At 47.2% G+C, this 17,500-nt stretch overlaps 2 protein-coding genes across 4 annotated transcripts in view; both read left to right on the forward strand.

The window, feature by feature from the left end:
* The window catches only part of LOC143295803 (galectin-9-like), a 30,507-nt gene extending 15,717 nt beyond the window's left edge, over positions 1-14,790 (forward strand). For all 3 annotated transcript variants that reach the window (XM_076607432.1, XM_076607434.1, XM_076607433.1), the window contains exons 6-14: positions 270-471; positions 757-876; positions 1,717-1,805; positions 3,656-3,860; positions 6,379-6,498; positions 8,384-8,472; positions 11,149-11,356; positions 12,313-12,473; positions 13,181-14,790. In XM_076607432.1, the coding sequence (XP_076463547.1) occupies positions 270-471; positions 757-876; positions 1,717-1,805; positions 3,656-3,860; positions 6,379-6,498; positions 8,384-8,472; positions 11,149-11,356; positions 12,313-12,426 (1,147 nt within the window). In that variant the 3' untranslated portion in view covers positions 12,427-12,473; positions 13,181-14,790. The remainder of the gene's footprint in view (positions 1-269; positions 472-756; positions 877-1,716; positions 1,806-3,655; positions 3,861-6,378; positions 6,499-8,383; positions 8,473-11,148; positions 11,357-12,312; positions 12,474-13,180) is intronic.
* Positions 14,791-16,050: 1,260 nt separating this feature from the next.
* Positions 16,051-17,500, forward strand: part of LOC143295746 (phytanoyl-CoA dioxygenase domain-containing protein 1-like) — a 30,063-nt gene continuing 28,613 nt past the window's right edge. The window contains exon 1 of the mRNA XM_076607367.1: positions 16,051-16,219. The gene's annotated coding sequence lies outside the window, so the exon portion shown is untranslated. The remainder of the gene's footprint in view (positions 16,220-17,500) is intronic.

The following is a 17,500-nucleotide window of genomic DNA, read 5'->3' on the forward strand; positions in this document are numbered from 1 at the left end:
CCCCCCGCCTCCCCCTCCCCCTCCTCCTTCTCCTTTCTACTCCTCCTCCTTCTCCTCCTCCTCTTTCTACTCCTCTTCCTCACCCTTGTCCTCCTCCTCTTCACCCTCCTCCTTCTACTTCTCCTTCTCCTCCTTCTCTTTCTCCTCTTCCTTCTCCTCTTCATCCTCCTCCTTCTCCTCCTCCTCCCCCTCTTTCTCCTCCTCCAGCTCCTCCTCCTTCTCCTCCTCCCCCTCCTCTCCTTTCTACTCCTCCTCCTCCATGTTTCCAGGTTCCACGTGAACTTCCAGAAGGACGAGGATGGGGAGAACATCCTGCTGCACTTCAACCCCCGCCAGGGCCAGAACGACGTGGTGCTCAACAGCCGGAGGGACGGAGACTGGGAGGATGAGCAGACGGGCTTCGATGACATGCCCTTCAAGCAGGGACACTTCTTCGACCTCTTCTTCATCGCCACCGATGACAAGTTCAACGTGAGTGTGTGGGGAGGGAAGGGTGGGACTGGGGGGTTGGAGGTGGGGGGTTGGGTATGGGGAGTTAGGTGTGTGTTGTGTGTTCGAGGGAGGGGGGTTGTGTGTGTGTGTGTGTGTGTGTGTGTGTGTGTGTGTGGGGCAATAGTAGTAGTAGTAGTAGCAGCAGCAACAGTATTCTTCTTGCTCATTAAAGAACAAGAAACACACACACACACACACACACACACACACACACACACAAACACACCGCTTGAAACGAACAAATGGACAACGAAACGTGTGCAGGTGTACGTGAACGAAGAGTTCTTTACCTCCTTCGACCACCGCTCCAACTACCGGGACGTGCATTTCTTGCGCATCGACGGGGATGTGGAGCTGATGGATGTGGACGTCCAGGATCCTCTGGTGGGTCTGTGTGTGTGTGTGTGTGTGTGTGTGTGGTGTCGTGTCGTGTGGTGTATCGTGTCGTGTACACCAAGAAATACATCCACAATATCCACCACCTCTTTCAGTATTGTCGTTGTCGTCGTCCTCCTCCTCCGCAGTATTAAATCATCATCATCATCATCATCATCATCATCATTTTGTTTTTCTTTGTTCAAAGTCTAATGTTAACACAGAACAAAACATAATGCCTTGTCGCATGCAGCAAAGATATTTTCTCTTCTTCCAAGATTAAAACGATAAAGTTTACCTTTCCGATTATATAAAACAGAAAAAAACACATAAGTTTTCCATGGTTTAGGGACATACAAGTAGCGAAAGATAGCTTTTCCTTGGTTAAGGAAAATAAAGATATTGATGCTTCCTTGGTCAAGGGAAAAAAGGATGTTTACTTTTCCTTGGTCAAGGGAAATAAGGATATTTACTTTTCTTTGGTCAAGGGAAATAAGGATATTTACTTTTCCTTGGTCAAGGGAAATAAGGATATGTACTTTTCCTTGGTCAAGGGAAATAGGGATATTTACTTTTCCTTGGTCAAGGGAAATAAGGATGTTTACTTTTCCTTGGTCAAGGGAAAAAAGGATGTTTACTTTTCCTTGGTCAAGGGAAATAAGGATATTTACTTTTCTTTGGTCAAGGGAAATAAGTACTACGTCAAATTGAACAGAATGATCGTCATCATTTTCATCATCATCATTACATTATCATCACCATTATTATTATTATTATTGTTATAATTATTGCTGTTGTTATGACGACAACAACAATGACGATAGTTGTCATCGGTTCCCTCTTCAACAGCCTGACGACATCCTGAAGGAGATCCCACAGGGCTTGGAGAAGAACGACCTGGTGGTCGTCAAAGGCTTCTTCTTTGCTGAAGGCAACAGGTGAGGCTTCTTGGATCACTGTGTGTGTCTCGGAGCACCTTGCTCTGCTCTGTGTCGTGGTTTGTATCAACCACACTCGCTCGGCTCGCTTACATCCACACGAAAGGTTACAGGTGCGCAGAGAGGTGGTTGGAGACGTCTTGTGTTCAGTTGTTGTGCCGCTACCCTTACCGTGGAGTGATGGTCTAGAGGCAACGTGTCCGCCCAGGAAGAGAGAGAATCTGAGCGTGCTGCTTCCAATCACACCGGCAGTCGCCAGTATTTTCTTCCCCTCCACTAGACCTTAAGTTATGGTCTGGACGCTACTCATTCAGATGAGACGAGAAACCGAGGTACCCTGTTCAACATGCATTTAGCGCGCGTAAAAGAACCCACGGCAACAAAAAGGTTGTCCCTGGCAAAATTCTGTAGAACTATCCACTTCGATAGGAAAGCAAATAAAACTGCAGGCAGAAAAATACAACAAAAAATGGGTGGCGCTGTCAGTATAGCGACGCGTTCTCCCTAGAGAGAGCAGCCCGAATTTCACACAGAGAAATCTGTTGTGACAAAAAGCGCAATATATACAAATACGAATACATCCGGCGATGGCACTCCGCACACAATATGGCCTAGTTATTGGACTGAGAATAATGTTCGTCATTATTGTGCACTCTGAATGTTTGTATCGGTAGACTTCCATTGGAATTGAACTCTCCACTGCAGCTGATGAGTATGCATGTCACCGCACTGACGTAGGGCAGAGCTTGCAGGCCATGTTGTCAGTCGTCTCTCCAGAGTGTTGGCTCAGATTCCCGGACCGACTCGGCAGGTGTCTGTATCTCCCGGGCCTGGTTGACGTCGGGATATATCTGAGTACATACTGCACTGTCACGTGGTCCCACGCCTATTGCAGCATTGTAATCATCCCTATCATTATCGTTATCATCATCATCGTTTGAAATGTAGGAAATCCTGAAAGGTGAAGAAGCTCCTTGGTGTATTCCGTGTGATGAACCACTGACTGTGCAACATATTCTGATTGATTGTTGGGACTTTTATGACACACGACGGGGTTTTTTTACAGCAGATTCATTGAGAACGTTGTTCCGTGATGTCCCTCCGTGGACAATATTGCAATATTTAAAAGAAATAAATATTTTTAATAGTATTTAATATAGTATATGCTTAGTACAAAAGTTGTGAAATTTTTATCATGGAGTGATCACAGTGCAGTAGAAAGCTGAAAACATTGGGGTGGCCCATCTGCGGTGACCAGACTTTGAATGGTGGATAGCCCTGATATGGCCTTCATGGTCGGCTGGGCTCTAAGCAATATTTTTAATTTAATTTAAATGTAGGAAAAAAATGTCCCTAAATTGTGGGATGCCACCCTCCCCCACCCTGTCACCCTCTAAAAAAAAGAAAGAAAGAAAATAAAAATGCGCATGCGCGTTTGTGGAGGGTGGGGGTGGTTGTGTGTGTGTGTGTGTGTGTGTGTGTGTGTGTGTGTGTGTGTGTGTGTGTGTGTACTTGTGTTATTCTGTGTGTGTGTGTGTACTTGTGCTTGTGTTACTGTGTGCGTGTGTGTGTGTGCTTGTGTGTGTGTGTGTGTGTGTGTGTGTGTGTGTATTTGTTTGCATGTGTGCGTGTATGCGTGTGTTTGCATGTGTGCGTGTATGTGTGTGCGTGCGTATGTTTCTGCGTTTCTGTGTGCGTGTATGCTTGTGTGTGTGTGTGTGTGTGTGTGTGTGTGTGTGTGTGTGTGTGTGTGTGTGATTGTGTGTGTGTATATGTGCCTATGTCTGTGTGTGTGTATATGTGCCTATGTCTGTGTGTGTGTATATGTGCCTATGTCTGTGTGTGTGCAGGTTCGCCATCAACCTGATCAAGGGCACCAGCCTGGACGACGACATCTCGCTGCACTTCAACCCGCGGCGCGACCAGGACGAGGTGGTGCTCAACTCCAAGGAGGGCGGGGACTGGGAGGAGGAGGAGAAGCACCCCCTGCCCCCAGCCATGACCAAGATGGTGCCCTTCGAGGTGGAGATCCTGGCCAAGAGTGACAAGTTCAAGGTGATTGGGGAGAGGGGGAGAGGGGGAGATATTGGCCAAGAGTGACAAGTTCAAGGTGATTGGGGAGAGGGGGAGATATTGGCCAAGAGTGACAAGTTCAAGGTGATTGGGGAGAGGGGGAGATATTGGCCAAAAGTGACAAGTTCAAGGTGATTGGGGAGAGGGGGAGATATTGGCCAAGAGTGACAAGTTCAAGGTGATTGGGGAGAGGGGGAGAGGGGGAGATATTGGCCAAGAGTGACACGTTCAAGGTGATTGGGGAGAGGGGGAGATATTGGCCAAGAGTGACAAGTTCAAGGTGATTGGGGAGAGGGGGAGATATTGGCCAAGAGTGACAAGTTCAAGGTGATTGGGCAGAGGGGGAGATATTGGCCAAGAGTGACAAGTTCAAGGTGATTGGGGAGAGGGGGAGATATTGGCCAAGAGTGACAAGTTCAAGGTGATTGGGGAGAGGGGGAGATATTGGCCAAGAGTGACAAGTTCAAGGTGATTGGGGAGAGGGGGAGATATTGGCCAAGAGCGACAAGTTCAAGGTGATTGGGGAGAGGGGGAGATATTGGCCAAGAGCTACAAGTTCAAGGTGATTGGGGAGAGGGGGAGATATTGGCCAAGAGCGACAAGTTTAAGGTGATTGGGGAGAGGGGGAGATATTGGCCAAGAGCTACAAGTTTAAGGTGATTGGGGAGAGGGGGAGATATTGGCCAAGAGTGACAAGTTCAAGGTGATTGGGGAGAGGGGGAGAGGGGGAGATATTGGCCAAGAGTGACAAGTTCAAGGTGATTGGGGAGAGGGGGAGATATTGGCCAAGAGTGACAAGTTCAAGGTGATTGGGGAGAGGGGGAGATATTGGCCAAGAGTGACAAGTTCAAGGCGATTGGGGAGAGGGGGAGGGCCAAGAGTGACAAGTTCAAGGCGATTGGGGAGAGGGGGAGGGCCAAGAGTGACAAGTTCAAGGTGATTGGGGAGAGGGGGAGATATTGGCCAAGAGTGACAAGTTCAAGGCGATTGGGGAGAGGGGGAGGGCCAAGAGTGACAAGTTCAAGGCGATTGGGGAGAGGGGGAGGGCCAAGAGTGACAAGTTCAAGGCGATTGGGGAGAGGGGGAGATATTGGCCAAGAGTGACAAGTTCAAGGTGATTGGGGAGAGGGGGAGATATTGGCCAAGAGTGACAAGTTCAAGGTGATTGGGGAGAGGGGGAGATATTGGCCAAGAGTGACAAGTTCAAGGTGATTGGGGAGAGGGGGAGATATTGGCCAAGAGTGACAAGTTCAAGGTGATTGGGGAGAGGGGGAGATATTGGCCAAGAGTGACAAGTTCAAGGTGATTGGGGAGAGGGGGAGATATTGGCCAAGAGCTACAAGTTCAAGGTGATTGGGGAGAGGGGGAGAGGGGGAGATATTGGCCAAGAGTGACAAGTTCAAGGCGATGATACAGAGATTTACACAGCGCCTATCCTCGGACGGAGACCAGCTTCTGAGCGCTTTAGATATAGTCATCTGCACAACAGGCTCACCTGTCTACCTTCGTTGAGCCGACTGTCTGACAGGTGTCATTTTAGCGCTCATCATTCGTTCCCTGTGTCATTCAGTCGGGTTTCAGCCAAGCACATGTATATCTACACACGCATACAGACATGCAACATTTTACGTGCATGACCGTTTTGTTCTTTTTATTTACCCCGCCGTATAGGCAGCCATTTTCCGTTTTCGTGGGTGTGCGTGCTGGTTATGTTTTTGTTTCCATAACCCACCGAACACTGACATGGATTACAGTATATTCAACGTGCTTATTTGATTTTCTGCGTGCGTATAATTACGAAGGGGGTTCAGGCACTAGCATGTCTGCACATATGTTGACCTGGGAGATCGGAAAAATCACCATCCTTTACCCACCAGGTGCCGTTATCGAGATTCGAACCCGGGACGCTCAGATTGAAGTCATACGCTTTAACCGCTCGACTATTGTGATGGGAACGTGTATGGATTGGGGAGAGGGGGGGGGCTGTTTGTTTGTGTACATTGCAGTTGTATGGTTTTCCATTTTGGGCCGAGAGCGAGTGGTTCAAGGGGCTGTGCTTTCTCTGTCTCTCTCTAGCCCCCCTCTCTCTCGCCATTGTGTATCTCTCTCTCTCTCTCTCCACACACACGCACACACACACGCACGCACACACAGAGGCACACAGACACAGACACACACAGACACACACAGAGACACACAGACACAGACACGCACGCGCGCGCACACACACACACAAAGCTCGCGCGCGTGCGCGCACAACCACACACACACACACACACACACACACACACACACACACACACACACACACACACACCACACCACAACACACACACACACCACACCACACCACACCACACACCCCAAGCCCCCCCCCACACACACACAACCTCTCTCCCCCACACACACAAATACCAATGCCCCCACCACCTCCACACCAACACTCCCACAGCACACAGGAACGTACTCACGCTGACCACAACACTGCTGTGTCCTGCAGATTTTCGTCAACGACAAGAAGGTGTGCAAGTTCCGAGCCCGTGATGACATGGGGGACGTGAGGGCCATCAACGTGAACGGCGACGCCTACATCTACGAGGTCAAACTGCTGCGGAGGCTGGTATGTGGCTTTCTGTCTTGGAGAGCACTTTGACAGGGAAAACAGAAGTGATGGTGGCTTTTCTGTTTGTTTTCTTTATTCACTGGGAGAAAAAAACGTGTGGAAGGTTCTATTATTATTGTTTTTAGTATATATATATATATATATATAGATATAGATATATAGATATATATATATATATAAAATATATGTGTATGTATGTATATATTCGTTTCCGCATTTTATTTTATTTCATCATCTATCTGCTTATTCTTATTTACATATTTGTTTGATTATTCATTCATAAATCTAATGATGTATCCATTTAATTTTTTATGCCCAGCCCCCTTTTTTTCTCAATACCTGATTGAGCGCGTTGGGTTACGCTGCTGGACAGGCATCTGCTTAGCGGGTGAGGTGTAGCGTACATGGATTTGTCCGAACGCAGTGACGCCTCCTTGAGTAACTTAACTAGTTCAGTGGACGGTCCTGGAGGAATCTGGTGAGCAGTTCTTCTAGTTCTTCTGCAATGCTCCCCCATGATTCTGAGTTATGAGAGAGGAGGAGGAAGAAGAAGAAGAAGAAGCAACATTTCAGGAAGTTCTGTAGAGTTGTGGAGGATGTGAGGAGAACTGGCCTAAATGCGTTATGTTCAAGGCCTACAAAAACGACACTTGGAAAGTGAGGGACAGTGCGTGGTTGGTGCAGAGACATCTTCGTCCGATGCTAAGGAAATTTCCAGATAATTTTTTTCCCCTTGCAGAGAAGGTTATATTTGTCAAGAAACATGTAGTCACATTTCACATTTGGGTAAACAATATAGCAAAATACATTGATGCCAACAAAAACAATGAAGCATTACACCGTAGAATCTGCTTCAAGGAAAACACATAAACACTGACCCTCACTTCACTGAAGTTATATCTTTCATCCAACTGTAAGGTTTATCATTCATCCAACTGCAAGGTTTTTGTTGTTTGTTTTTGTTTTTGCATATCTCCTATCCCAACAATCACACACACAAATTACCAGCTAATTTATTTTTTATGCGGTTGTATTGTCTTTGTAAAATGATTTCGCACACTTTGTGTATATCAGTGTCAGTTTAACACACACATATACCTGTTAGTGTGATGCCTTTGTGTTCCAATTCTAAGAGCCATGCTTTGTTTTCTTTAAAAGCAAAAGAACTCTGCTTTCTTTTCTTGCACTTGAGTTTACTCGTGCGCATAGAAAGGGAGATAATCCGAGCGCACTGGGTTTTTCTCCCCACACGCCAATATTTTCAACCCCTCTACTAGACATTGAGTTATGGTCTGGACGCTAGTCATTCGGGTGAGACGATGAACTGAGGCCCCGTGTGCAGCATACACTTAACGCCCGTTAAAGAACCCACGGCAGCAGAGGGGTTGTCCTTGGCAAAATCTGGTAGACAATTCCGCTTTGACAAGAAAATGAATACACTTGCACGCAGAAAAAAATAAAGAGTGGCGCTCTCACTGTGGCGACGCGCTTTCCCAGGGGAGACCAGCCTGGATTTCACACGGAGAAATCTGTTGTGGGGTACACCTTAATGCTGTCCAGGACTTTGAAACTTCCTAACACAGGGATGTATTAATTTTAGGACTCATGTATTCATTTTTTTTACCTTGATGGTGCATCTTCATGCATTGGAGGGCTGTTTTATCTGACACAGGGGGGTGTTCATATCAGGACTATTCTCTTCATTTGTACTTCATTTTTTATTGTTGATGGTGGTGCTATTTCATGTATTGGAGATCTGTTATACATCAGGATTCTTCTCTTCAATTGTTGTTGTTGTTGTTGTTTTTGGTGGTGGAGGTGGAGGTGGTTTTTCATGCACTGGAGGTGTGTCACAGCTGACACAGGGGTGTGTTCATTTCAGGACGAGCCTTTCGTGGACACCCTGCCAGGCAAACTGGAGACCGGGAACTGGATCCAGATTGTCGGGGCTCCCGACGATGATGCTGATGGGTGAGTTCAGGCAGCATCCCAGATCCTGTATCTCAGATCTCGTATCTCAGATCCCGTATACCAAATCCCGTATCCCAGATCCCGTATCTCAGATCCCGTATCTCAGATCCCGCCCAATCTCTGTTAGCATCCACTCACTGCTTTCTGAAAAAAAAGAAAGAAAAAAACACAAAAAAACCCGAATGATGTTGAAATTTGAATCCTTTGTCAGTTCTATATTTATTTCATTCCGATATAATTTTGATAAGGAACAGATTTGTTTTGTCTATTGTTTTGAAATAATGACACGTGAATGTGTATTATTTTTGGCAGTTTTGCTCCAGTGGTCTTTTCTTTGTTTAGGTTTTGACATCACTCTTTTTGTTTGTGCTATGTGTGTAACAGACGTGTGCTGACTGTTTAAATACCCCCACGGGGCTTATGAAACCATCTTTTTGCCTAGCCTTGCCGACCATCCACACCGTTCATGTGTATGGCAGTGTATCCTGTTGTATTGTATTGTATTGTTACTCTTTTGTCACAACAGATTTTTCTGTGTGAAATTCGGGCTGCTCTCCCCAGGGAGTGCGCGTTTTATTTGTTTTATTTGTTTTCATATCAAAGTGGATTCTTTCTTCATAATATTTCCAGGGACAACCCGTTTGATGCCGTGGGTTCTTTTACGTGTGCATAGTGATTGCTGCACACGTGACATCGAGAGGAACTGGTTATATGGGTCCTATTGCAAGAACTGGATGTGGCTTATGGTATCTATCAATAATCGAGGGATGATGAATTGATGTGTACTGTTAAAGAGTCCTCCAGTGTTTTTTCTCTCATCTTCCTCTGCTGTCTCTTGCACTCGAATCGTTGGAAGACCGGGTTTACTCTCGAGGCGAGCATACCGAAAGAGCCAAGCGTTACTGTCCAGTACCAAGAGAAAGGCCGATACTGGGAGGGCATAACGAAAGAGCCAAGCTTTGCTGTCCAGTACCAAGAGAAAGGCCGATACTGGGAGGGCATAACGAAAGAGCCAAGCTTTACTGTCCAGGACCAAGAGAAAGGCCGATACTGGGAGAGCATAACGAAAGAGCCAAGCTTTGCTGTCCAGTACCAAGAGAAAGGCCGATACTGGGAGGGCATAACGAAAGAGCCAAGCTTTGCTGTCCAGTACCAAGAGAAAGGCCGATACTGGGAGGGCATAACGAAAGAGCCAAGCTTTGCTGTCCAGTACCAAGAGAAAGGCCGATACTGGGAGGGCATAACGAAAGAGCCAAGCTTTACTGTCCAGTACCAAGAGAAAGGCCGATACCTCCCAGTGACGAGGAAGCATGGAACTGCTTTGGCTTTCCTCCTCGGAAGCTGTTGTCGAAAGACTGCCCTCTACACGAAGAGCTGAGGCGCCAGATCTGGCCCAGTCCCGCAGCGCTCCAGGACACGTTGTGGGGAACGGCGACAGAGGTCCAGCGGACTGCAGACTTTGTAACCTACTCCGGACTGTACCGTCTGAACATGGCCTGGGAACGCTGAAGAAGATGAAGAAGAAGAAGAAGAAGAAGAAGAAAGATGTTGTTGTTATTGTTGTTGTTTATTTTTTGGATGGTATCACACCAACGAAGCTATCACAAGTTTTGATTTGGCGACTGAAGCAAAGAGCGTGTTCCGTGCCGAGCGAGGTCATGTGATCACGTGACCCAACCGATTTGCATATCGGGATGGGCATTGGCACGAGACCTTGACTTGCCCCTGTGTGTGTGTGTGTGTGTGTGTGTGACCTCAAAACTAGGTTTCATACATATAGTTCTAGAGTCATTCACTCACGTTCACACACGCACACGCACGCATGCACGCGCACGCACACACGCATGCACGCACACACACACTCACACACACACAAACGCGCACACGCACACACAGACACGCACACACACACACACACACGCGCGCACACACACACACACGACGCACTCACGCAGGCACAAACATATAAAAAAGACACGACTTTCATTTGATAACCAACGAGTGTTTTGTTTTTCTTTCTTTTGGTCTTTTCGCGCCCCTTTCCCCCCACCTCAACCTCTCCACACCTCCCTCCAAAACCTCTCTCCACACCAATCCCTCACCTACCACCACCCTCTCCCACCACCATCATCCACTATCTCCACCACCCACCAACTCCTCACCCACCCTCACCCACCACTATCCACCATCCTCACCCACCAACCATCACCCTCACCCACCACTATCCACCATCCTCACCCACCACTAACCACCACCCTCACCCACCACCACCACCACCCTCACCCACCACTAACCACCACCCTCACCCACCACCACCATCACCCTCACCCACCACCATCATCCACTACCACCACCACCACCACCCTCACCCACCACCACCACCACCCTCACCCACCACCACCATCACCCTCACCCACCACCACCCTCACCCACCACCATCATCCACTACCACCACCACCCACCAACTCCTCACCCACCAACCACCACCCTCACCCCCTATCACCCGCCACTAACACTACCACCCCCACCCACCCCCTGCCCCGACCACACCCACCAACCACCCAAACCATCCTCACCCACTACGACCACACACCATCACCCCCAACCACCACCCTCACCAATCCCCCCTCCCCCCCCACCCCCCAATCACCACCAACCGACGCTGCACGCGGGCAGGTTCGCCCTGAACCTTCAGCACGGGCCGAACAACGAGGGTGACGACATCGCCTTCCACTTCAACCCGCGCTTCAACTCGGGTGAGGTGATTCGCAACACGTGCCAGGGCGGGGACTGGGGCAGCGAGGAGAGCGACCAGCCCTTCTTCCCCTTCCAGCCCGAGGATAGGTTCGAACTCATGTTCGCCATGCTGCACCACGGGATCAGGGTCAGTTGTCTGCTGTTGTTTTTTCTTCTTTTTCTTGGTCTTCTTTGTTGTTGTTGTTTTTCTTGTTCTTCTTCTTCTTCGTGGTTTTTGTTGTTGTTGTTTTTGGTTCATGTTCTTCTTGTTCTTCTTCCTGGTTTTGTTGTTGTTGTTGTTGTTGTTGCATTTGTTGTTTGTGTTCTTCTTCTTGTTCTTCTCTTGTTCTTCTTTGTATTCTTGTTCTTCTCTTCTTGTTCGTCTTGCTCGTCTTCTTGTTCTTGTTGTTCATGCTTTTCTTCTTCTTCTTTGTCTTCTTGCTCTTCTTGTTCTTCTTCTTCGTTTTCTTCGTATTCGTGTTCTTCTTGTTCTTGTTCTTTGTCTTCATGTTCTTGTTCGTGTTCTTCTTCTTGTAGTTCTTGTTCTTCTTTCGTGTCTTGCTGTTGTTGTTATACTTCTTGCTCTTCGTGTGACGGTGGGCAACGACTGCCATGCTGTCTTATAGTGCACGGCTAGGCTTTTCCTTGCTTTGCCGTTTATGCGTCCGCAATGTTAGATGTTCTTGTGTCCATGACCCACCTTATGCTGACGTGGATTACGGGATCTTCAACCTCTTCAGTGCCCTTTGATGTAAAATACCTTACCCACCCACCCTCCTACTTACCTACCCACCTCCCAACGTACATACCAACCTACCTACCAACCTACCCATCCACCTACCTACCTTCGTACCAGCATACCTACCTACCTACCCATCTACCTACCTACCTACCTCCGTACCAACCTACCAGCCTACCAACCCACCCACCAACCTATCCACCTACCAACGTACATACCTACCCACCTACCTACCTACCTACCAATCTACCTATCTACCCACCTACTTACCCATCCACCTACCTACCCACCTACCTACCTACCAATCTACCTATCTACCCACCTACTGACACATTTACCTACCCACCCACCTACGTACCTTGCAGGTGTTCGTGAACCACCGTCGCTTCATTGACTACGCGTACCGCCTGAACCCCAGCGACATCAGCCACATCTTCCTGTCCGGGGGCTGTGACTACTTTGAGCCCGAGTTCTACTGACCTCTCCAGGCTGTCTGCTGTGCCCCACACTGTGGGTGGGCGTGCAGGTGAGGCGGTGATGTCAGGTGAACAGACAGACAAACAGGCAAACCAAACACTAGCAAATAAAAAGGCAGAAAACACCACCACCACCACCAACAACAACAACAAACAGTACAGGACTTCGCATGTGTGTTAGAAGGTGGGGGGCGTGGGGTGGTGGGGGGAGGGGGAGTTAGGGGGGACGAGGGAGGAATGGGGGTGGAGGTGGGAAGGGGGTTAATGTGGTGTGGGTGTACGTGTACGTGCCTTGGAGATTATTTGTGTGTGGCGTGTGTTTGTCTCTGTGATAGTGTGTGTGTGTGTGTGTGTGTGTGTGTGTGTGTGTGTGCACCGTGCTTTGTGTGTGTGTGTGTGTGTGTGTGTGTGTGTGTGTGTGCGCGCGCGCGCTCATACATGTGCACGTTTACTTACATGTGTGTGTGCATTTCTAGATGTATTTGGTGACGAAGAGGTTCCATACATAGATACAGACACGCGTGTGCACACGCACGCATACACATACACACACATACACACACATACACACACAAAACATTCTCTCTCTCTCTCTCTCTCATGCACTCACACTCCCCACCACCACTACTCGCACGAGACAACACTGTGCCTGCACTTGCCATGTGATGAATTAACAGCCACATCTTATTAAAGGCTATCAGTTTGGAAAACGCAGGTAACGGATACCGTAGCATCACGCATTATGACTGTGTTGCAGATCTTGACACATTCAAGGGGCTTGTGTGTCTGGACTGGGTTCAGCAGCTGTCCCGTTGTCTGCCATGGTCTGTTGGACTGCGTAGTGAGGAGTCCACGTGTCTTCATGCCTTCATCACATCATTCCGTTCGTCAGCTTTGCCTTCTGTTTGAAAAGATAAACCAAACATTGTATCCTGTATGTACATCTACGTGCGTTTGAACTGAACCCTCGCGTTGTTGTCGTTCCCTTCCCACTATGCAATATCGTGCTTTACGTGTGTGTTTGTTTTTTTCTTGGGTGGTATTTATACACAACATGTGAGCGCTTTAGTATGTGCTTTAGCTTTTGTCTCATCATTTTTTGCACAGTTTTCTCTTGGTATACAGTAGTGTACAGTCTCCGCTGTCTCCGCTGTGCAGAATGCGTGGCATTTGCAATATCATCGTTGCCATGTCAGGTAAAACTTGTGGCAAGTCGTGCTCAAGCTCACAATCTTTTGCGCGCTGAAATAACAACAGAAATCTGTTACTTTATACACGGTCAGCTGCGAAGGAAAGATCTTGTCGGAAGCAGACCCAAATCTGGAGGAACCCCCCCCCCCCCACACCAAATAAACCATATCCAGATATGTATGAGGCATTCCAAGTCTGAGGAGATAAAAGACAGTCTGTGTAGAATGCATGATATTATCCGAATTGAAATTTAAAAAAAAATCCAGCGGCAATTTCTCCACTCTTTTCTCCTGGTTGTTTACCGGATTTGATTTAATTTTAACGTCCCGTCACATGCACTGATGGTTATAGTTGCTGAAATACGCACATTTTTCGCACTGATAGTTTTATTTATTTATTTATTTTTGAAGAATTAAAAAGGCTGGGAAGGGAAGGCAGATGGACTGTTTAAGGAGAAACAAAGTGTGAATCTGAAGAGAGAGAGAACTGATGGTGAATGTAAATGAATGCAAACACACACACACACACACACACACACACACACACACACACACACACACACACACACACCTCTATCTATGTATCTATATAATTATCTTTTTAAAAAAATGAAGATCGAGGCAGTCTTATAAACAGTCTTCATAAAATGAGGAAAATGTCCTGGTGAACACGTGAGCACACACAACAATTACAAACACATACCAGCACGTCCCCAACACACAACACACTTGTTGGTGCCGTTCATCAGATCAAACCTTCCTGTTACCTCCGGGAAATGTTGCATAATATATTTCTACACGTTGGGTATCAAGAGGATATGATCTATATTTTGAACAGGATACTGGATTTGAGAATGTGGCCTGTATTTTTGAACATGATATTGGATTTGAGAATCTGACTTTATATTTTTGAAAATGATATTGGAATTGAGAATCTCTTTTTATGTCACCTTGTTGTTGATAAGATATTTTGTTGTTGTTGTTGTTGCCAGCGTGTCCGGAAAATGCTGTTGAGCAGTCCAACGCAAGAGATTTTGAATATTGATTTGAGGGTATGTGATGCCATAGCATTATCACTGGGGTGTGCTTTCATTGGTCTTGTTGTACCATGCTTTGACTTCATGGTGTTTTCTTCATAATGGACAACAGTAAACTTTATTAAATGTAGTCAACTTTAGCTCTTTGTGCTGAGTCTTTGTGGTCCCGTGCTTCCACCAAAGCAAGCGAGGATGTGTGTGTGTGTGTGTGTGTGTGTGTGTGTGTGTGTGTGTGTGTGTGTGTGCCCGCGCGCGCGCGTGCGTGCATGTACGTGTGTGTTTCTCAGTGTCTGCCTGAGTCTCACTCTGTGTGTGTGTGTGTGTGTGTGTGTGTGTGTGTGTGTGTGTGTGCGTGCGTGCGTGCGTGTGTGTATGCGTGTGCGTGTGCGTCAGTGAGTGTGTTTCTGTCTGCCTGAGTCTCACTCTGTGTGTGTGAGTGCGTGTGTGTGTGTGTGTGTGTGTGTGTGTGTGTGTGTGCGTCAGTGCGTGTGCGTGTGTGTGTTTCTGCGGTCTGCCTGAGCCAGTCTCACTCTGTGCGGCGTGCGTGTGTGTTGGGGGAGGAGTGTTGATACCTTCCAGTCCAGCTCTCGCCGCCTGCATTTCCCACTGATGGTGGAGGGTGGGGGTATAGCTGCACGATATGAATTTCAAGTCAGTCCATGCAACATTAAACACACGCATGACACACATACAAACACACACACATAAACGCACGCGCGCGCGCGCACACACACGCACACACATGCACATGCACCTATCTATCTATTTATATCTATCTATATATATACACCAATATATATATATATATATATATATATGTGTGTGTGTGTGTGTGTGTGTGTAATTATGTTCCACTTGAACAGCCACGCCAAAACTGGCTAGCTAAATGGTACCCCTCACCCCCACCCCCACCCATACACACCCTCCACTGTCACCATCACTCTCACCCTCTGAAACGAAAAAAGCAACAACAAAAAAAGCTTCATTATCACACTGGAATCCTCGTCCTCTTCAGCTTGCCGATCCAGTAGCAGTCTCAGTGGCTGAGTGACTTGAGAAACCGCTGTCTGCTCATCGATACAGCCATTGTGGACAAAGTAAAATCCAAGTCGAGCACACACACACACACACACACACACACACACACACACACACACACACACACACACACACACACACACACACACAACTGTCAAAACAATTCGCTGTTTTTTTTCGCCGAAACGCAGAAAAGAGGGCGTCTAAAAATAGCTAAGGGTTTCCCCTCTGACGTGTACAAAATATGGCCTATCCTTCCTCCGAAAATTAAAGAGCAGTACTGAGGTTCGCGGATAACCGACCCTGATTTAGCCGCGTTTTCAGTGACAGCATCTGTCAACGCTCAGGGCTGTGTTGCTTGTGCTGAAGTGCGGCAATAGCGATCTGATAAAAGTTTTTAATGGCGGTCTTATAAGTTTTTTCCCCACCTATCTGAAGACCTTGGCCTCATGATAAAAACATCACATGTGGTGCCGGCGTGATAACAGCAATACAGATCTTCGCTTCGTGTGCAGTCGCGTTCTTTTTGAGGTCAGTGCCCCACTTTGCATCGTCCAGCCTGTGCTCTCAGGACAGGCATGGAATCCCTCAAACTACAGCCCGAAATCGGGCTAAAGGGAAGATCTGCGAACTTGCAAAATGCAGAAGTTTTGTGTGCAAATGGTGGACGACAAAGCAGGTGTTAAGTTCAGCCGGACTGAAACAGAAAGTCTAAATCTCATCTGATAACATGCAAGTAAGCTCGGTCACCTTGGCCCTGTAGCCTACATGGACAGATGATTAATCCTTATCACTGAAGACAGAGCGGAGAGTGGCTCGAACCAGCCACAATTGAAGTGGCCCACTCCAAGATAATGTATTTAAATGTCACCTGCAAAGTGTCACTCACTGAGACCGCTGAACTGGTCGGGTCCTGCAGTTCACGGCCATGACCTAGTTTGCGATGTGGCGAACTGTAACGTGCGCCCTCCCTTTCATTTTTACTCCCCCGGCATGAATCTGAGGGGCGTCACCGTATTAGATAGGTATACACCTCATACTTGTAATTGCCAACTGTGTTAGGTTTTTTATTTAATAAGCTTAGATAGGAATCATTCAACTTGACCTGTGAATGTTGTCTTCAACCGGAAACACACACACACACACACACACACACATATTATATATATATATATATATATATATATATATATATATATATATATATATATAACAGCACAATACAACACAACACAACACAGCACGATGCAACACTGCACAGCTCAGCCACAATGCAATGCAGCACAACACAGCACAGCACAGCACAACACAGCACAACACAACACAAAACAGCACAACACAACACAACACAACACAGCACAGCACAAGACAACACAATACAGCACAGCACAACACAGCACAACTCAACACTGCACAGCACAGCACAGCACAACACAACACAACATAGCACAGCACAGCACAGCACAGCACAGCACAGCACAGCACAGCACAACACAGCACAACACAACACAATACAGCACAAACACAACACAGCACAATACAATCAACACAACACAACGCAACACAGTACAGTGTAGTTCAAGGCAGTCCCACAATGACCCGACACACCACAATGAACACAGAACAGCTCAAACCAACACAGGATACGCGGCTGGACTCCACGAACGATTTTAATTAACAGCAGCTGGATTTACTCAACACAAAGACTTGTTCATTAGACTTAGGAACATTTCCGAAGATAATTGTCTGCTGAGATCGTTAATGCATCGCAGACCAAAACACGAAAAGAAAAGTAGTGAACTGAATGCAAGA

The sequence above is a fragment of the Babylonia areolata genome, chromosome 21 (genome assembly GCF_041734735.1).
Source record: "Babylonia areolata isolate BAREFJ2019XMU chromosome 21, ASM4173473v1, whole genome shotgun sequence".
NCBI classification, from domain to species: domain Eukaryota; kingdom Metazoa; phylum Mollusca; class Gastropoda; order Neogastropoda; family Buccinidae; genus Babylonia; species Babylonia areolata.